General features: G+C 33.0%; 4 protein-coding genes across 10 annotated transcripts; 2 read left to right on the top strand and 2 right to left on the bottom strand.

Annotated features, from left to right (window-relative positions):
* Window positions 1-279: 279 nt before the first annotated feature.
* Window positions 280-2002, top strand: LOC108466811 (RHOMBOID-like protein 10, chloroplastic). Its single transcript, XM_053022622.1, has 8 exons — window positions 280-350; window positions 428-482; window positions 599-679; window positions 750-856; window positions 933-984; window positions 1130-1228; window positions 1416-1457; window positions 1557-2002. The coding sequence occupies exons 1-8, from the start codon at window positions 280-282 to the stop codon at window positions 1701-1703; spliced, it is 654 nt and encodes a 217-aa protein (XP_052878582.1). The 3' UTR covers window positions 1704-2002.
* A 137-nt stretch (window positions 2003-2139) lies between these two features.
* Window positions 2140-4344, top strand: LOC128289364 (uncharacterized). 4 transcript variants are annotated; one of them, XM_053025110.1, is made up of 7 exons: window positions 2140-2700; window positions 2789-2829; window positions 2922-2990; window positions 3131-3316; window positions 3615-3686; window positions 4074-4141; window positions 4217-4344. In XM_053025110.1, the coding sequence occupies exons 3-6, from the start codon at window positions 2961-2963 to the stop codon at window positions 4137-4139; spliced, it is 354 nt and encodes a 117-aa protein (XP_052881070.1). In that variant the 5' UTR covers window positions 2140-2700; window positions 2789-2829; window positions 2922-2960; the 3' UTR covers window positions 4140-4141; window positions 4217-4344. The 4 variants fall into 4 exon arrangements, with proteins under 4 accessions (XP_052881070.1, XP_052881068.1, XP_052881067.1 ...); XM_053025108.1 differs by having other exon boundaries at window positions 2228-2700; window positions 2927-2990; window positions 4074-4344; XM_053025107.1 differs by having other exon boundaries at window positions 2228-2700; window positions 4074-4344.
* A 3270-nt stretch (window positions 4345-7614) lies between these two features.
* LOC108466472 (vacuolar protein sorting-associated protein 53 A-like) lies at window positions 7615-10793 on the bottom strand. 2 transcript variants are annotated; one of them, XR_008278990.1, is made up of 8 exons: window positions 10585-10793; window positions 10056-10506; window positions 9785-9859; window positions 9345-9705; window positions 9136-9215; window positions 8959-9052; window positions 8353-8832; window positions 7615-8096 (listed from the first exon to the last, which is right to left on the bottom strand). XR_008278990.1 is itself a non-coding variant. In XM_053025106.1 (4 exons), exons 1-3 carry the CDS (start codon window positions 9192-9194, stop codon window positions 8689-8691), a joined length of 297 nt encoding a protein of 98 aa, XP_052881066.1. In that variant the 5' UTR covers window positions 9195-9335; the 3' UTR covers window positions 7615-8096; window positions 8353-8688. The 2 variants fall into 2 exon arrangements, 1 of the variants encoding a protein (XP_052881066.1); XM_053025106.1 differs by lacking the exons at window positions 9345-9705; window positions 9785-9859; window positions 10056-10506; window positions 10585-10793 and having other exon boundaries at window positions 9136-9335.
* Window positions 10794-12354: 1561 nt separating this feature from the next.
* LOC108463050 (uncharacterized) lies at window positions 12355-14431 on the bottom strand. Of its 3 annotated transcripts, XR_001867990.2 has the most exons (5): window positions 14215-14431; window positions 13808-14070; window positions 13260-13356; window positions 12940-12981; window positions 12355-12781 (listed from the first exon to the last, which is right to left on the bottom strand). XR_001867990.2 is itself a non-coding variant. In XM_053025104.1 (3 exons), the coding sequence occupies exons 1-3, from the start codon at window positions 14274-14276 to the stop codon at window positions 13332-13334; spliced, it is 321 nt and encodes a 106-aa protein (XP_052881064.1). In that variant the 5' UTR covers window positions 14277-14431; the 3' UTR covers window positions 12956-13331. The 3 variants fall into 3 exon arrangements, 2 of the variants coding, with proteins under 2 accessions (XP_052881064.1, XP_052881065.1); XM_053025104.1 differs by lacking the exon at window positions 12355-12781 and having other exon boundaries at window positions 12956-13356; window positions 13808-14041; XM_053025105.1 differs by lacking the exon at window positions 12355-12781 and having other exon boundaries at window positions 12956-13356; window positions 13899-14041.
* Window positions 14432-19710: the final 5279 nt, after the last annotated feature.

Raw genomic sequence — 19710 nt, 5'->3', positions numbered from 1 at the left:
ATCCTATTTGCTTAATTGTGTTAACCAATTTACCTAATACCTTAAGAATGTTGGTTTCTCTGCCATCAAGCGCTAAGACACGACATCTCCCGAAGCCCCTTGTTCTTCAGTAACTCTTTGTATCATCTGCAGAAAATCTGTCATCTATGTAATGTGCCTAGATTGAATCATGTATGGTCTGAAACAATTTCCAACTTCATGGGGACTCGCAATTTTTTATTTGCAAATGATGTTGTCTGTTCCCCGTGTTCATCTTACTTATGTTTCTTTAAATACAAGATGGATACTTCCAGGAGAAATTCATTCAACACAAGGAAATGGACCAACATCCTTCTAGCTATTACTGTCTTGTAAGTTTTCTGTGATTAACAAAACATTGAATTGTTTTTGAAAAAAGAAAATGAAAACTAAATTATACTATTTGCAGAATTTATGTTGCACAACTGGCAACACAGGGGAAGCTTTTGCTTTGGGGAGCTAAGGTGAGATTCGGATCGATTCGTGAAGGAAATTTCGGAGTCCTATCTGCTTTGGTTTCATTGTAGTTTTGGAAAATATGGGTTAATCTTAGATTACTGGTTATGCATATTGCATAAAGATTAATAGTCCTATTGAGAAAGGACAGATTTGGAGGCTGGCCACATATTCTCTTTTGCATGCAAATATAAGGCACCTTATGGTTTGGTTTAGGATTTCTCAAGAAGGAAGTTTATTTCTCTATATGATTGATTAGCATTTGTTGTTTTCAGGTCAATTGTTATTCTTTGAATTATGTTGGACCTACTGTGGAGAATTTAAGTGGTCCAAGGAGATTTCTTGCAGTTTACTTGACATCTGCTATTTCAAGTAACAACTCGTAAACTCATTACAGTAGATTATACATTGCTTGCCTGCTATTACAATTTTGACTCAATCAGTTGAAAGAAATCTAGGTGCCGCTACAAAGCACCCGCCGTTGGCGCATCAGGCGCAATCTTTGGATTGGTAAGTCCTCGCAAACTTATTCACGGAATAAGATAAATGTTCGTATGAAGCTGTTCCATCTAATATTTGTCTGCCTTGAAATACTTGGCTTTTATTTATTCCAGAACCTCAATTTTCTCATTTTGTAAATCTTTTGGTTGTCTAGGTTGGTTCTGTTGCTGTGTTTGTCATGAGACATAGAGGTATGATCAGAGATGCCAAAGAAGATCTGCAACACATAGCACAAGTTATTTTCCTAAACATGGTATGATTCAAAGCTTTTGCTACTCAATGTATGGGAACCCTAAACAGCCTATCAAATGCTTTAAAAAAAAAAAGAGTTTCTGCTATGTTACTGCTTGATACAATGATTACCTAGAAGGAATTGTAGCATCAAATGCTTTTGCTCTTATTTTTTCCGAGCTCAGTGGAGATGAATGCGGATCCTGCAGGTTATTAGACTAATGTCAAGTGGCATTGATGATTGGGCTCATGTAAGTCTTAACTACTGTCCCTCTTCCACGTGTACTTGTAGTATACCTGTATTTAAAGTTTTACTACCGAGATTGCTTAAAATCTTCTTGCAATTTCAGCTAGGAGGCTTGCTTGGAGGAGCAAGAGTGTCTTGGCTTATAGGACCTGCATGGAAGTACGAATCTATGGCCAGTGATAGCCCAAGAAAATTCTCAGACCGACCACCACTTTTTTACCTTACTGACAGAAAACGGAAACCTCGATGAACCAGTGTCAGTATTAAAAATTGTGACACAAGCTCTGATGTAAATTGATTCTAGACATACTATACTATATGCAAAGTATAGTAGGGGGCTTTAGAAGGTAAAAGTGAATTCCAATCGAATCAATGATTTACCAGAAAGTAATCGGAGGGTAAATGGTGATTTCCTTACCTATTTACTGATACATCACTGGCCGTTCAGAGTTCACGACCATTTTTGTATTGCATTTTACCAAAACAATCTATTTTCTGATATCTGTAGTGTAGTGATGTTTGAAGTGAAGATGGCCCTTTTTGTTATAATGAAGCTAGTTAAATCTTGACCGTTCATTTATGTTTCTTACACTTCATCATATCCGTTGAAAAAAAAAGGAAACCTAATTAATGCTAACATTTATAAAATATCCTTATATGGCAGTATGCATATCCACCATCCACCATTAACCTTGGATTATCCTTTACAGCATGTTTGGTTCAATGTAATGGCTATGCCATTACAACCCTATTCCGTGGGCCCACTCTAAACACATGTTTGGTTCAATGGAATGCCCTATTACGGGCTTATTCCATTACATGCCTATGCAGTAAATTGTCTAATTTCTATTCTGTTTCCTCACCACCGATTACAGATTCGGTGTTTAAGGAACCCTTCACGCTCCCCACTTTGCCCTCAGTTCCTTCTATATCCCTCACTTCCAGTTTTTCCGTCATTTTTTTTCTGCTTTCTTTTTCTTTCTCTCAATAGAGTTTTTCTTTTCCTTTCTTCTGTTTCTTTTCTTTATCTATACCATCGATTGTTGGAAAGAGCAAGAGGGTTCTTAGAGGGGGATTGAAATCTAAATCGAAAACTGAAAATGTTGAGGGTAAACCGAGTGATATACCAGGCACGAGCTTCGATTTCAAATTGCCAATACCTCCTAAGTCATGACCCAAAGATTTTCCCTTCCCCTCCTTAACATTTCGCTTAAAAATCATCCATTCGCTTCTTCGATATTTTCAAGGCAATTCCTCAATCTCCCTCTTTTTAACTCTAAAATATTTGATTTTTCAAGTTATAGTTCTTTTTAACTTTTTGTCTTGTGTGTGCAGCTTGCAAGCAAGGAAAAAATCGAGAAAGAACGGGCAAGACTGTAAGTTTAAGCTTTATTTGTTTATTGAAATTTTGTTACGTGCTCTTTTTTCCATGAAATTTAATATAAATAATTGTTTTAATTTGATTTAGGGCAGTGCTGATGAATTGAATAGAGGATATTTTGATGATATGTCTGAGCTAAAACAACACGGTGGTAAGGTATTAACTAACTTTTTACATACATATAAGCTATATCATTTGCAAATCTGTTCAAATTAGTTGAATTGCAACTGATTTCTGAGTAAAATTAATATTACTTTCTGTAAACATTTTAATTGTTAGTTTTTTTTTCCTGGCAGATTGCACTGGCAAATAAGATTCTAATTCGAAATGCAGTAAGGAAGTTTCCTGCCATGAATGTTATATATTCTGATGGTAGAAAATCAAAGCTGCCGATTGTTTTTTATGCAAGTGGCGTTGATGCTAGCAATTTGGTTGTCCCTGAAGCATCTTTAGTTTGTCTATCCTTTAGAGCAAACTCTCAGGTATGGTTTCCTCTTTCTATGTTTGTTTTGGATTAAATTTATGTATTTCTTAATGATGTTATAAATCTTCCATTTTTATCATGATAAGAGAATGTTGACTAGATAATGCATTGCTTTAAAATTGTGATAAGAGGCATATCAGCGACTCCATGGCAATGGAGGGGTTAGCATTAAATTGCAATCATGAAAACAACAAAAATATGAGAAACAAAAGATGTTGGTTGGTTGCTAACTTTTCTTTTCTCTTGTTTCTGGTTATTGTTGTTGATGATGCATTTTAACTCCTTTTCCTTGTCAGGCTATGGTAGATTCTTGGAGCAAGCCTTTTTATGACGCCTTTAGTGAGTCCAAGAGCGTGCAGCTATATGAGGTTCTATATTTTTGCCATTTAACTTTTCATTCCTTTTTGGCATGTGTGGTGAATCAACTATTCTCAGTTTTCTGTTGCTAGAAAGAACTTATAGTTACATGCGTCTGTAGTCAATAATAATAACAAACAAATAAAACAGCGAACAAGAATAGAAGATAGCCATGCTGGTATGACTTATGAGTTATGACCGTCCTAGTTGAGCTTATAGCTCATTATATCAGCCTATAATTAATAATGCAGTTGTCCTTGTATTTACTGTATTTGAATGGAAATTCTTGGCAGTTGATTTTATGTTTTATATAAGTTATTTGTTAAAATACTCGTGTTTGGAAATTATTATGTGTTGCTAAATGATAATATATCTTGTATATCTTTAAAACTTTGCAGGTAATATGGAGAATGAAGTCAAAGAAACACTTGGAAACGGTTTCACTAGCAATTCTGCTTCGCTAGAGGTCAGTTAGCCAGATCATTTATTCCAACATAGATTCCCGTTTATAATGTCTTCTCTTTTTTCCTTGTGATGTAAGGTATGTATCAGACACGCTCATGTTTGAATACATGTATCAAACACAAGTATTTAAGGAAGAAGAAAAGAAGCCCTTTATTCTATATATCCTTATTGATAAATAGAAATACAATTTTGTTTTCTCCAAAATCCCATAATTCCACTGCAAAAGAAACCTTACATGTTCTTTTCTGTTGCTTCATAAAGGAAGAATCTCAAAGATGTTAGATTCTAGCAATATAAAAAGAATTCATGTTTTCGATGCCTTCAATTTGACCTAATGTTTTTTTGTGAGTAAAGCTACGAACAATGATTGTTCTTTCAAGGATCAAGCTCAACCTTGAAGTAATCATAAACATAGATTGCTTAGCAAATGACATTTTTGTGGATATATTGATGAGAACTTACATTTCTAGCCTGGTTTCCACATTGTATTGGTAAATGATAACTGCATTTTGTTTTGAGATTGCTCGGATAAAAGCCCGAATTTCTTGAGATCTGTCATAAACTATGAATTATGGTACCATAAAGAAGCTGCTGGTTAAGCCAGAAAAAGCTTAGTCCCACTGCCTGCAAAATGTTGGATACAAGTTCTTGCCTGATCCCCTACTTCTAAAGCTAAATCTTTTTAATCACTTTATATTTCTTCAAGATGCTATAGCTGACTCAAAGCTGTTGAGGGAGTATTGTTTTGGAGCATTGGGATTTGGTGGACAAAGTAACTAAGCATATAAAGTGGCAATTCCAGGGAAACTTAAATTGGAAGCAAAGCTTTTTTATTTTGAGTACATTGATGAAGTCAATTTTTAATCAAATAAATCAAGCTTCATCCGAAAGAGAAGTATTTGACTTGTAACACAAAAAAAAAAAGGGTGAGAAATGATGCACCCAAAACCCCAACAATTAAAAATGGCAGGAAAAAGAAAAGCCCCAACAAACATTTTTGTTTCTTTTAGTTGAAAAAGAAAAATAAAAAAAATGTTTTTTTTCTTTGGATGCTTTGTAACTTTTTTTTAATAAAATTGTGTTTAATACAATTAATTAATTTTAGATCATAACACAGGTAAAAATTTTATATAAAAATTATGTAAATAACAAATGAAACTTCAATTGAAACCATAAAATTGAGATAACTTGAGAAGTAATGCATTCAAATAATAGTGTACTATTTTAAAATATAGTAAATAAATTTTTAAATATTTTAATATAATTAAATATAAAATAAAACAGCATTTTAATATAATTTAATATAAAAATAATTATATTAAAATATGATTAAATTATTTATTTTATTTTTATTAAATTATAATTAATAATAATCTTATTAAAATTAATACCCTTATCTAAAAAAATTTTGTTAAGGGTATTATGGTCATTTTAGTTTTTTTCTTTATGCTATTACATATCTATTCCATTCAACCAAACACAATAATACTATTACAGTTCTATTCCATTACATTCAACCAAACAATTGAATTACTAATTACAGCTTTATTTTATTACAGCTCTATTCTATTACAGCCCTATTCCATTCCAGTGAACCAAACGTACCCTTAGTGTTGGTGAAACAGAAGAAAAAAATTAGAATTCAGTTTTCATATACTTCTAAATCATTTGCCAATGAGGCATTGGTTCTTTGGTTTAATGGCAAGGAAGAGATTTCGAAATTCAAAATTTTAAGATTTCAAGTTCAATTTTTTCCGGGAGAGAGTTAGCGAACTTTAAGGTTTTGTTGTTCAAATGTATTTTGATGAGTTATTTTTTGGTTTGTGACTTGGAGCAGTAAACAACTTGAGATAAGCATAAGCAATTCTAAGCTGTCACCATGCCAATCTATAGAATTTCAGTTAAGCTGTGTTGGATGAGACTAGTCCTTATAAAAATAGACAATTTAAATAGAAATTAAGGCTCTGTCTGTTTACTTGTAAAAAGTTTTAAGAAAAACATTTTCATTGTTTTCTCATGTTTGTTTGGTGAAAAATGAATTCTTCACAGGAAAATTAATTCCACAATTAAGCATTGAAATTGAGTTGTCAATGTAGATTTTAAGTTATGAATCTTACTGTTGACCGGTTCTATTGTATGTCTCAGAGCAAGCTATTCTTCACCAAAGTCCTAACAGTACGTTTGGTTCACTGTAATGGAATAGGGCTGTAATAGAATAGAGCTGTAATGGAATAGAGCTGTAATAAGTAATTCAACTGTTTGGTTAAATGGAATGGAATAGAACTATAATAGTATTCTTATGTTTGGTTGAATGGAATGATGTTGTAATAGCATAAAGAAAAAAACTAAAATGACCAGAATACCCTTAGCAGAGTTTTTGTTAGGTAGATGATTATTGTTATTGTTATTAAATTTTAATAAGATTATTGTTAAAAATAATTTAATAAAATAATAAATAATTTAACCATATTTTAACATAATTATTATTAAATATAATTTAATAAAATAATATATAATTTAATAAAATTCTTAATATAATTATTATTATATGAATTAAAAATCATAATATATAATACTATAAAAATAATATATAATCTACTTTATTATTTTTAAACTGCAATACATATTTAATGTGCTAAAATATCATTTTTTTATATATGTATAATGATAAATTTAACTCTTAATGTTTACCTATTTTGTTAATTTAACATTTATTCTTTTTTAACTAAATTTGACCTTGAACCTTTTCAAAACAATTGAATTTGACCATCAATCTTCCAAAAGAGTTGAATTATTTATATTGACTAAAACATTAAAATTTTAAGCATGACAACTTTTATGACAAATAACAATTCACATGTACTTCATGCTTTTTTTTTTTAAATTATGAGCTTTTTATAAATTTGATTTTATTTGAATATTTTATGAATTTTAAATTATTTTTTGATGTGTATAAGACAAATAAATTATGTCAAAATAAAGTATATATAAATTATCATACGGGATATCAAATTAATATTTTAACCAACATTTCCATTAAAAAATCCCTCTTTTAATACATTAATTATCAAAGTTAACTTAGGAAAAAAAATAACTATAAATTGACAAAAGATTTTCAAGTTAAGGGAAAAATTCAAAACCAACGAAACCGATGAAATCTAAAATTTCAGTTTGATTATTTTAAAATTTGACTTATATAGTCAATTAATTGTGTCAAGTCTTTTAGGTGATTACCGGTATATTCGATTTTTAATATAAAAATCACACTTACAAATTCATACAAAAGGAAAGATGGTAAAAAGTTTTCTTTGGGAATTTTATGTGCAACAAAATGATAATGATGGTGATGCTCAAATCCTCAATGGACTACTACTAATCTGTGATTTTATGATTTCATAATTGCAGAGAACAGATTAGCTAGATAGCAGAAAATTTTCTCAGAATTTAAATAAGAATCTAAGTTATACAATGCAATTTTTCAAATATAAATTGCTCCCTTGTTAACATGGTAAATATGGCTGGAAATAGGACAATGTGAGAGAAAGACAGTCGGATGCCCTTGAAAATTTGTAACAAGATCCTGTATTATCTCATCCATTGAATACACAAAACTTTTCAACGCCACAATTACCCCCACAATCATCCGAGATATCTGTTTTTCGTTCCTTCTTGCTCTCAGCATCAAGTAGCTTTTCTCTAAGTTTCATCACAAGTTCTTCAAGAGCACTTCTATTTTCAGCTAAAAACCTTCTGAAGGCTTCCTTGCCATGGAGTTTCCTGTCGTTGAAACTGTAGAATGCGCCAGACTTTATAACAAGTTTGTGTTTCGTTGCCAAATCTATGATCTCCCTTTCCCGGGATATTCCCTTGCCAAACTCAAGCTCAAATTCAACATTCCTAAATGGAGGGGCAAGCTTGTTCTTCACAATCTTCACAAGAACTTGACTTCCAATAGTCTACAGATTAGACATTTCAAAAACACAATGAGACATAGAACATATACAAGAGTGAGATTTGCTAGATTGCAGATAAAGCTACATGTTTAACTTGCTTGGGAGTGTAAGAGACAGTTCAAAGGACATTTTACCAGGTTGATCAAGAGAGTTTCAACCAAGCTAAGATTAAATAAACAAACCATTTATATGCGTTTACCCACTATACATAAATCCAACCAAGAAACTGAATAGGAAAGAAAGGGTGCGAGTTTGATACCTCTTCTCCTTTCTTGACAAGCCATGTTCTCCTTATATTTAGACGCACTGAAGCATAAAACTTCAAGGCATTACCACCGTAGGTAACTTCAGTTGGCCCACCAAATCCAAATGTCGAAAGTTTTGACCTCACCCGATATGTTTAAATAGTTAGTATGTACTAAAAAAATATTATAAGCTACATTTAATTAGCGGTAACAATTTAGCTAGGAAATATTCCAACTAATTCGTGGTTAGAATTATTAATAAAGCCTTTAAATGGGGTAAAATTCAAAAAGTTGACCGAAGGGCAAAATTCAAAATGTACACAGAGTCAGAGACTACAACATTAATCAAACTAATTAGTGGTTAGAATGATTAATAAAGCAAGAAGGAAACTGAGAGAAACAATATGTGAAAAGTACATGTTGGGCTCCAGTTTTTGATACTGCTTGCATTTGAAAATATTCATGTAGAATTGGGGGCCAACCGATGATGCAAGCTGCAAGAATTAGCAATAAGCAAGTTGCACAAAATATCTATCTACAAAAGGAAAGAAGAAAAAGAAATAGTAAGAGTAAACCATGTTAAGAGACATAGTGCAACACCCCTCTTTACTGGTATTTACCTTGTCCAAGAAGAACTGGAAGTATATAGGTGAAAGAATGCTCCCAAGTACAGGAATGCTACTACTAAGGATCATATTTATGCCATTGACATATCTGCCACAAAGACAATAAGATGGCTTTTAAAAGTTGACCCTAGCCTGGGTGAAATTAAAATCTTAAAAATGAATGCATCTTACCCTGATTGGTCCCCAACGCTTTCAAGGGTACCCCATGGAACACAGGTCATTGCAGCCATTTCGGCATCAAATTTAGTTTCCTGGCCATGCACAAAGGTTACTAAAGATTTGGTTATAACCGCTGAAAATTCATCTTGTAAAATAGCAAGACCTTGTAGAATCAACAGAAGCAATGTTGCAAAATGAATTTGTTATGAAGTAAGCAATACCTGCACTTCAGACATATCCACCTGGTCTGCAAATTGAGAATAGATGATTTTGGATACACTTTTAGCCAGTTCATCAGATTGTCGAAAAAAGTAGATGTGGGTTACTAAAACTCTAAAATCAATTTTCATTAGCAATGTAAGCATGAATCTAAGTTCGTCTATAACTAGAATACACAGGCATGATGTACATCTATATCAATAAATAATACACATGCATGATACTTCAGAAGCTTCAAGATTCCCAAAACCAAGTCATTGATGTAACAAAAGCTAGATGCCTCACACTTCTTGGCATGATGTAAACCACCAGCCCAATTTATAGCAATATCACATAACTGATTGTTTAATCTTCTTGCAGCATCTGCCAGCCATGACAATCAATTACAACAGAAAATGCACAAATCAAATTAAGAGAAACAGCCCACCATATCAAAATTTACCTATTGTCCCACCAGCATAAATTTGACAAAATTCAAACAAGTTTTCAAACACAGGGCTGTCTTCTCCAAGATTGTCTGGGAAGAAGAAAATAGAAAAAGATGGAAATCAAACTCCAAACCCATATACATCAGAAAAAGCATAACCTAATCCTTTCTCCACATGATATTTGCATGTTCATTGGAACGGGTAAAATACAGATGACAATTTTGATAGAGAATTTCAAAGAGGGGAAAGAATAAGAAAATAGACAGCGAAGGGAAGAAGACTAACAACAATCGTTGATAATTGATCGGAGCCTCGCCGTTCCCACAATCGCTGGGCTCCACGGTGGGAGACGTGCGCATTTCTTTGGAAAGCTCCGCCTTCAACATCGATTTCTCCATATTTTCTAGCACACGTAAATCCGCCACACCCAAAATCCAAAAACAGAGAGTATTCTATGCATTTTATGAAAACCCAAGAAGATTTTCGTCTAAATGATGAGTGGAAGTGGGAGGAGATTTTCGTCCGAAATAAAAAAAAAAAGCTATTACGAGAGCCATTGAATAGGCATTCAGCGCCCGACCCTCTGAATGGTTATGCAGCGTTTACGCGTAATAGAGCCCGCACGGAATAGCTATTCAGTGGTCAAATTTCAACCAAACAAACGGGTCACTGTAGCGCGTGGAATAGGGGCGGAATGGAATGGCCATTCCGTCGAACCAAACATGCTGTAAATTTTCTAGGCAGACAATCATTAGTTGGAACAGGTTCTTATGAACATTAATCTTATTTTGCGAATAAGTTCGACATGACTTACTCATCCAATTATTACGCCTGATGTACCAACTAACTTGTAGCGGCACCTAGTTTTCTTTGACTGAGTCAAAATCGTACTCCTATAAGCCAGGACACTGCTGCTCCTCCAAGAAGCCACATAGCTGAAATTGTAAGATTAGATTTTGATCAATCTCAGAAGTAAAACCGTAACTGTCTGTATCAACGAAGAAGTACTGTGATTCTTATAGTACATAACTGTTACTTTAAATAGGGGTATACTACAAGCACACGTGTAATAGTTAAAACTTATGTGTCCCCAATTATCAATGCCTCTAGACATTAGCCCAATAACCTGCATGATAAACATTCATTACCACTAACATGCGAAATGCATGTGCAAAAGCATTGATGCATTAAGAAAAGTCCACATGAGGGAGGTAGAGACTACACCTTTTTTCAGGGTAGTCATTATATCACACCAGTAACATAACAGAAACTTGGATAAATCTAGACTTACTAAGGCATCAACTATAGGGGCTGCATTTGGTATATATGAGCCCGGTTTATTGACATGTCTTTTACGGTTCCTCCGAATCTCAAACATTGAATTGCAAAAGCTTTGAATCATACCGTGTTTGGGAAAATAACTTGTGCCATGTGCTGCAGATCTTCTTTGGCATCTCTGATCAAACCTCTGTCTCAAGACAAACACAACAACACAACCAACTTAAACAGCCAAGAGATTGTCAAATGAGAAGAAGACCGGCGATAAAAGCAAACAATCAATTTCCCAAGCAAAAAAAAACCTAGATTTTAAAAGCGGACAATCATTAGTTGGAAAAGGTTCTTAGCAACATTAATCTTATTTTGCGAATAAGTTTGAGATGACTTGCTAATCCAGAGATTGCACCTAATGCACCAATAGCAGGTGCTTTGCACAACCAGCAATTTATAAGATACTGTAATGAGTTTAAGATTTGTTACTTGAAAGAGCAGAGGTGAAGTAAACTGCAAGGGATCTTCTTGGACCGCTTAAATTCTCCATAGTAGGTCCAACAGAATTCAAAGAATAACAATTTACCTGAAAACAACAAATTCTATTAAATCAAATATAGAAATAAACTTCCTAGTTGAGAAATTTGAAATCATCTAATTCAAAACCATACCATAAGGTTTCAATATTAGCATGTAAAAGAGAAGATGTGGCCAACTTCCAAATCTCTCTTTTGTCAATAAGACAATTGAACCCCTAACAATGTAAGGCATTTTTCCCATGGCGGAGTTTTATCCTTCTGAATTTGCTGAGAGCCCGACTGCTTTAAGAGGCCTGCTGTACGCGTGGATTCATAGAGTCAAAAGCACCTCGGTTGACGGAGATATGACCTGCAAAACTCACTGGAGAGGTGCCACTATAGTGTCTAACGTTAATTATGGAAATCATTTATGTGTGAGGAGGCTTGAAGCACCAACCTAAGTTATATAGGCAATCTACTTGCAAGTATGATACCACTTGAGCCTCCCTGCATGTAGTTCAAGTTGTATTTTCTAAAAAATCTACTATAATTCCATAATTTTATTGTCTACGATTAACTCATGCACCAATCGCGGTTATATTTTTTTTGTATTAGTAAAGATAAACATAAACTTCTATTTCACTAACACTAAATGATAATCTAAAGTGGTAGGTGGTGGATATGCATAATACCATATAAGGAGTTTTTATAAATGCTAGCATTAATTAAGTTTCCCATTTTTTAACGGATATGATTAAGTGTAATAATCATAAATCAATGGTCAAGATTCAACGAGCTTCAATATAAAAAAAGGGCCATCTTCACTTCAAACTTCACTACACTACAGATATAAGAAACCACATTGTTTTGCTAAAATGCAATACAGAAATGGTGGTGAACTCTGAACGGTCAGTGATATATCAGAATATAGCTAGGGAAATCACCATCATCCCTTCGATTATTTTCTGGTAAATTACTGGTTCGATTAGAATTCACTTCTACCTTGCAAACCCCTTGCTATACTTTGCATATAGGATAGCTGCAACCAATTTAAATCAGAGCCTGTGTCGCAATTGTCAATACTTACACTGGTTCATCGAGGTTTCAGCTTTCTGTCAGTAAGGTAAAAAATGGTTTTCAGTCTGAGAATATTCTTTGGCCATTGCTGACCATAGATTCATACTTCCATGGAGGTCATACAGACCAGTAAACTGCTGCTCCTATCTGAAATTGTAAGTTAAGATGTTAAACAATCTCGGAAGTAAAACTGTAAATGGCTGTATTAATGAAGTATAAGGAGATTCTTATGATACACAACCGTTACTTTATATATGGGTATACTACAAGTACACGTACAAGAAGGCATTATAGTTGAGACTTACATAACCACAATTATCGACGCCTCTTGACATTAGCCTAATAACCTGCATGATCAACATTCATTACAACTGAGCTCGGAAAAATAAGAGCAAAAGAACTTGATGCACTAAGAAAGTAGGCTGGAGGATTACTAGATACTACGATTGTCTTCAAGGAAATCATTGTATCAAGCAGTAATATGGCAGAAACTTGAATAATTCTAGACTTACGAAGGCATCTAACTCTAGGGACTGCATTTGGTATGTATGAGACGGGTTTTTTTATAGTTAATTATATGGTTTTAGGTTCTCAAACATAGAGTAGCGAAAACTTAGAATCATACTGGGTTTGTGGAAATAACTTGTGCTGTGTTGCAGATCTTGTTTGGCATCTCTGATCATACCTCTATATCTCGTTACAAACACAGCAACGGAACCAACCTAGACAACCAAGAGAATGTCAAATGAGACAAAGACAGGCAATAAAAGCAAACAATCTATTTCAAAAGAAAACCTAAATTTCAAGGCAGACATTCATTAGTTGGAAGAGGTTCTTATGAACATTAATCTTATATTGCGGATAAGTTCGAGGTGAGTTACTAATCTAAATATTGTGCCTGATGTACCAACTGCGGGTGCTTGGAAGAACCGGTAACTTGTAGCGGCACCTAGTTTTCTTTGACAGAGTCCAAATACAATATGCATAACCGGTAATCAAATATCAACCCACAGTTTCTAAAACTACAATGAAACCAAAGTAAGAGCTTCCCTTGTGTTGCCAGTTGTGCAACATAAATTCTGCAAAATTATATAATTTACTTTTCGTTTTTATACAGACAATTCAATCTTTTGTTGAATGAACATGTAATTGTTTTCACAAGCGAAAACTTACAACACATTGACATCTATAAGGGTGTTGGGCAATTTCCTTGTGTTAAATGAATTTCTCCTGTAAGTATATATCTTGGATGATCCACTATTACCCGCAATTCCAAACTCTTTTCTTTGTTCTTCCGCATTGAAGAATAAGTAAGATGAACACGAAGGGCAGACAGCATCATTTGCAAATCGAAAATTGCCAGTTCTCATGAGTTTGGAGGTTGTTTCAGACCATACATGCTTTAATCTAGACACATTACATAGATGACAGAGTTTCTGGATGACATAAGAACCAAAGAATCAATCTTTTTATTCTCTCTCTCTCTCTCTCTCTCTCTCTCTCTCTTTTTTTTTTTGCCCTTAAAGATAAATTTGATGGGATTTCTCAGCTGGGAAATGGAAAGTAATAGATGGGGGTACCTTGAAGGCGGAGCTGGTGGCGGGGAGAAGCAGCCGTGGTGATATGGCACAGCTGAACCCATCAACCCAACAACACCAACACCAGAGAAGAACAGTGTCTCGGCGAAACCAAACTGCCCTTTGAGTAATCCAAAAACCTTGGTAGAAAGCAATAATTTTGCAGTACTTTTTTGAATTTTCGTGTTTATTTTTAAACTCTAAATTCAATTTAAAAATTAACCTGCAAACTAGTTTTTTTTGGTTAAAATTGCCTATAATCCCTGTACTTTTAAAAAATTAAGAATTTAGTCCTTCTGTACTTTTAAAAAATTAAGAATTTAGTCCTTCTACTTGTATTTTTAAAAATTTAATCTCTACTTTTTAAGTTTCAAAATTTAGGTTTTAATATTATTTTTATTTTTTATTGAACGTCTTCGCTCATCTTGTTTTGATGAACTTATCAGAATCAAAATTTTTTATCATATTAATTTCTACTTTACCTTTCCCGAGTTCATTCTCGAGGGAACTTCATTTCATTTGAAGCATTTTATTGGATTCCTTTTGATCTCCTTATTTTCTAATCTTGTTGGAAATCATATAAAGACAATTCCTATTTGAGATAGCTATTTGTGCAAGTATTCTTGTACGGATTGTGTATTAATTTACTAGAACTATAGGATATCCCTACTCCGCGAATTACTGCATTTATTAGAGTGATCCACAAACGACAAAAATCCCTTTCTTTCTTATCTCTATCTCTATCCTATTGAGCCAAAACCAAAGCTTTTATTCTTTGTTGAGTAATAGTTCGAGTAAGTCTTGAATAAGCCTCTCGAAAGCTTGATGCAAATAAACTAATTTTTGTTTGAGGTCTACGAGTTATATATCCCCGTTTAATTCTAGTCATTGAATAAAAAAGATTTTGATGAATAACTAATTCTTTCTTTCAGTAATTCTTTTTTAGTTTATTAATAACAAAACGGGTTCTTCCAATGTATAAAATTAAAATTCCAATGGCTTTTGCTGCTCTAACCGTCCTGACCACTTTTTTTTCTTTTCTCTAGGTGTTTCATTTCGCCTTGAAATAAGAAATTGTATTGATACTAAGTACATAAAAAAAAGCATATTAACTAAAATAAAGGAGTAAATAGAAATGGATAAATAAATAATGGGTTCCATCGTTTCTATGGTTACTTCTTAAATGGTGAGGTGCTCTCTATACACCGGAGCTCATTCCTTCATTTAATTAGTAAGTTGTATAGTTCACACTCTTCTGCTCTACTCATAAAGTTTCCAATAATAGATCTTTCACAACAATATCTATCTTATACAGTAACGGTATGTAAGGATAAGAATTACTTGGGCAACTAACCCTGTTAGTTCGTTCTTTACAATAGTTGAAGCATAATATTTTTGCTTTTTAAATAGGATTTTCCCTGCTTAATGGATGAGCATTTGCCACCAATGGAAATTTTTTATCCTCTTAAATTCCAAGATTGGATTTGCGCCAATAGAAACCATAAATTTCATACACAATAGAAGGATATTATATATCTATCTTTTTTAGAAAGTGAATGGGCAAACCCCATTCTATTCACTAGTACGGATCATTGATACTGAAAAGGTTGTTTCTTTTTTCTCAGCCCATTATCTGAACAAGTCATACATACACCCTAGTACATGTTATTCGACGCTAAGGACATCCCCCAAGAGTAGTGAATTTCGTGACATTTCTAATTGGTTGTCTTGCATTTATAATAAGTTGTTTAATAGTTGGCATACTGAATCATATACATAATAAATTGGTTTAGATCGATCCTAACCAAATGATAATGAACTACTTCTTTTTCTATTTAATAGATTAATAAAATATTAACCGCTTAGGCTTAAGTTAAGAAGGAAAGGAAGAAGAGGGATTAAATCAGTCTTAATTAAATTGTGGATTGGTGTGAAATCGTTGCTATTTTATTTGCTATTTAACTTATTTAACCGTTACAAGATCCACAATTCCATGAGCTTGGGCTTCTATTGCTGACATAAAAACATCTCTTTCCATATCTTCAAATACAAGCCATTAGGGCTTGCCTGTTCTTTGTACATAAACCCTTGTGAGGCTTTCGCGAAGTTTCAATAGTTCTTCTGTTTCCAAGATAAATTCTCCTGTTTGTGCCTTATAAAAAGAACTAGAAAATTGATGGATCAATATCCTATGATACAACATAATAAAAGGTTCTTCTAACTCACATAATGAGGCGAGAAGACTAGCTAAAATAGCTAAAGAATAATAAGAAAAAAAATTAGAATTGAACAACCGTACAAGCATTTTTGTGCATTGCATACGGCTTTACAATGGAATTCTCTTTTTCCTTTCAACGAGAAAAGAAAAAAAGAAAATATAGAGAGCGTCTATTAGACCTATATCATTAAATAATCCAATTACCATCCCTTTTTTTCAAAAAAGCTCAAAAATACTATGATGGCTCCGTTGCTTTATATATTTATTTCGTTTGTGATTCAAGAATCCTAAATTTCCCTTTTTTTTAAAAAAAAAGAAAGAAAAAAATAGTCTTTTTTTTTCTTACTCTTTTATTTTATAACATAAATATTGTTAATAGCCTCTAGTGTGAAAAGAAAAAAGTTTGTGACGCTAAGATAGGCTCATGCAAGCTAAGATAAAATTGGAAATGTTATTTCCCTTGTACTACTCTTTCGATACATAATCTAATATTTTGAAGAAAAAAAAAAGTTCATATCGAATTCGAAGTGTCATGGCTTACTAATTCATATTTCATATGGTGAAGACATAGTCTTCTTTTTTCTTTCCATCAAATAAAAAAACCTCATTGGTGTCGAGCGTGAGGGAATGCTAGACGTTTGATAATTTCTCCTCCAGCTAGGAGAAAAGATCCCATTGAAGTAGCCAGTCCCATGCATATTGTATGCACATCTGGTTGCACAAATTACATAGTATTATAAATAGCTACTCCGAGTATTACCCATCCATCAGGAGAGTTTATAAGCAAATACAGACATTTGGTATCATTCTCTATATTAAGATGTACCATAAGACCAATAAGTTGATTCGAGATCTCGCTATCAACCTCTTGGCCTAAAAAAAGTAATCTTTGTCGATAAAGTCAATTGATTAGGATAAAATTGTATCCCTTAGTAGCCATACATGCACCTTTTGATGCATACGGTTTAACAAAAATTGCGAAAAAAATCAATGTGTAGATTCGAACCATCCTTAGTTTTTTCTAGTGTGCCTTTTCTAACTTCTAATTTCTACCGAAGGGGTTTTTTCTTACATTTTTTAAATAAAATGAAATTCAAAATAAAATTAAAGAAAGGTGAGTTTTGGCCTGTTTTTCTATAATAGATAATATAGAAAGAAATTCGCTAAACTTAGCTCACAATCTTTTCATTGATCTATTTCTTTTTCATTGGGATTCAATCCAAATCACAATGTCATTTTCTTGTTTCTGAATGGGTTTCATTATTTTTTTTATTCAATTTTTTTAGGTTTATGCTTTACTCCAAGTAAAGATCCACCTGATTTTGATTTGAAAATATGACATTAGTTCTGCTTGTGAATCCAACAAGTTGGTTTGTAATAATTCACGAAGAAAATTATTATATTTTCGCAAGTCAATTAGATGTGAAATCTAAAAATTGACTTTTTTTCGTAGTTGCACAATAGGTTTTGTTTTTTGTTGGAAGCGTTTTTTATTATTATTTATTTTATGGAACTACTTAGTCATCTAGTAACAAGTTAGAGTAATCGATAGTATTAAATATAGATAAAGGTTCTTTGCCATACATTAATTTCTAGCTTTCCAAATAAACCAACAAAGGGTTGTTATAAGAGCTTTCGCACTAAATAAACCAAAACCCGAAAAGGAAGTAATGATCCCTTTCGGTCATAATTGGAAATATCAGAATCTTTCTGTCACTTGTGAATAGTTAAGACTAGAATCTGCCTACACCACCTTTGTAAACAAATAGAAACAAAGAACATGTTCAGCGGATTCATCTTCACAACATTTATTTATAGTAATACAAAATCCCCACAACTTTGTATTTTTTATCTGTGAAATTGTGCTACTTTAACAAATCTCCAACTTAACAAATTTCCATATGTTCAATCTCCTAGCAAAACAATATTTGATAGCGTCTGCAAATTTCAATCTCTGAAGGTGCCCCATAAATGTAGTTGTACCAACACCACACGCTTTTCTTTTTCATTTTTCGTTTCTCGAGTTTTTCAAAATTCATCACATTCAATTTCTGTTTTTGTGTTTAATTTTCTTTTCTTGAATTTTTCAATCCACTAATGGTGGTACTGGCAAGCAAACATCGGTCACGGGTTCCCCTTTATTTTTTTTTCTTTTTTCTATTTCAACCGTTTCTTTTCAGCTTTTGTTTTTTTGTTTCACCTATTTTTTTTTAATTGATTGGTGCCGCTTGAAACATCAACACCCATTAAAAATTATTTTTTTCCTTTTTTCTACACTATGTGTGAAAAAAATAAAATAAAATAAAAAATAAAAAACACACAGATTTTTACGTGGAAACCCTTTCGGGAAAAAACCACGGGCAGAGGAGAAGAAAATTTACTATGTCGAATTCAAATCAATACAAGAGAAATAGACTATGTTTATTTATAGGCTTGTAAAGCCATATTCTAGTAGGATTGAAACACCTTATCCTAATCAATATAAAATAGATAGAGTTTAATAAGGTTTAAAAAACCTTATTCTAAAATAAAATAAAAGAAGTCTAGTTCTATATGGATTTTACTTTTATTTTATTTTCCATTGTAGTTTATTTAAATAAGAATTCGGGTCACTTAATTCTAATAATCTCCACCTTGACACAAATTCTCAATGAACAAGTTCTTCATTTTGAACTTTCAATGAACAAGTTCTCCACCTCTCCCATAAAGCCCCTTAAAGGTTTAACTTCAACAATGAACAACAACCAAGTCTAAGCAATGCTCAAACTTGGTTATAGGAAGTGACTTAGTCATCATATCTGCAGGATTTTCATGAGTACTAATTTTGCTCACAACAATATCACCACGAGCAATAATATCACGAACAAAATGATACCGAACATCAATGTGTTTTGTTCTCTCATGAAACATTTGATCTTTTGTAAGGAAGATGGCACTGATCGTCACAAAATCTGATCGATTTGAAGGTCTTCATTAAGTTCACTAAATAGTCCCTTCAACCAAATAGCTTCTTTACAAGCCTCAGTAATTGCCATGTACTCAGCTTCAGTGGTAAACAAAGCGACTGTAGTTTGCAAAGTGGCTTTCCAACTAATTGCACAACCTCTGATTGTAAAGACGTAACCTGTGAGAGATCTTCTTCTATCAAGGTCTCCAGCAAAAGCAGCATCAACATACCCAATGACTCCATCTCTAGTTTTTCCAAACTGTAAGCAAACATCAGTAGTACCTCGTAAGTATCTTAGAATCCACTAAACTGTTTTCCAGTATTCTTTACTGGG

The sequence above is a fragment of the Gossypium arboreum genome, chromosome 2, assembly GCF_025698485.1.
Source record: "Gossypium arboreum isolate Shixiya-1 chromosome 2, ASM2569848v2, whole genome shotgun sequence".
Classification (NCBI taxonomy): Eukaryota; Viridiplantae; Streptophyta; class Magnoliopsida; order Malvales; family Malvaceae; genus Gossypium; species Gossypium arboreum.
Note: the sequence above shows the minus strand (reverse complement) of the source record. Positions and strands in the feature narration are given on the sequence as shown.

Coding starts and splice junctions, on each gene's coding strand:
- LOC108466811 (XM_053022622.1), top strand. CDS start 280: ATGGATACTTCCAGGAGAAATTCATTCAACACAAGGAAATGGACCAAC. Junction 680..749: donor CAAATATAAGGCACCTTATG/GTTTGGTTTAGG, acceptor TGTTGTTTTCAG/GTCAATTGTTATTCTTTGAA. Junction 1,458..1,556: donor GCATTGATGATTGGGCTCAT/GTAAGTCTTAAC, acceptor TTGCAATTTCAG/CTAGGAGGCTTGCTTGGAGG.
- LOC128289364 (XM_053025110.1), top strand. CDS start 2,961: ATGTCTGAGCTAAAACAACACGGTGGTAAG. Junction 3,317..3,614: donor CCTTTAGAGCAAACTCTCAG/GTATGGTTTCCT, acceptor TTTCCTTGTCAG/GCTATGGTAGATTCTTGGAG. Junction 3,687..4,073: donor AGAGCGTGCAGCTATATGAG/GTTCTATATTTT, acceptor AAAACTTTGCAG/GTAATATGGAGAATGAAGTC.
- LOC108466472 (XM_053025106.1), bottom strand. CDS start 9,194: ATGGCTGCAATGACCTGTGTTCCATGGGGTACCCTTGAAAGCGTTGGG. Junction 9,053..9,135: donor AGCGTTGGGGACCAATCAGG/GTAAGATGCATT, acceptor TCTTTGTGGCAG/ATATGTCAATGGCATAAATA. Junction 8,833..8,958: donor TCCAGTTCTTCTTGGACAAG/GTAAATACCAGT, acceptor TAATTCTTGCAG/CTTGCATCATCGGTTGGCCC.
- LOC108463050 (XM_053025104.1), bottom strand. CDS start 14,276: ATGGGTTCAGCTGTGCCATATCACCACGGCTGCTTCTCCCCGCCACCA. Junction 14,042..14,214: donor CCACCAGCTCCGCCTTCAAG/GTACCCCCATCT, acceptor TAATGTGTCTAG/ATTAAAGCATGTATGGTCTG. Junction 13,357..13,807: donor CTTATAGATGTCAATGTGTT/GTAAGTTTTCGC, acceptor TTGGTTGTCTAG/GTTGGTTCCGTTGCTGTGTT.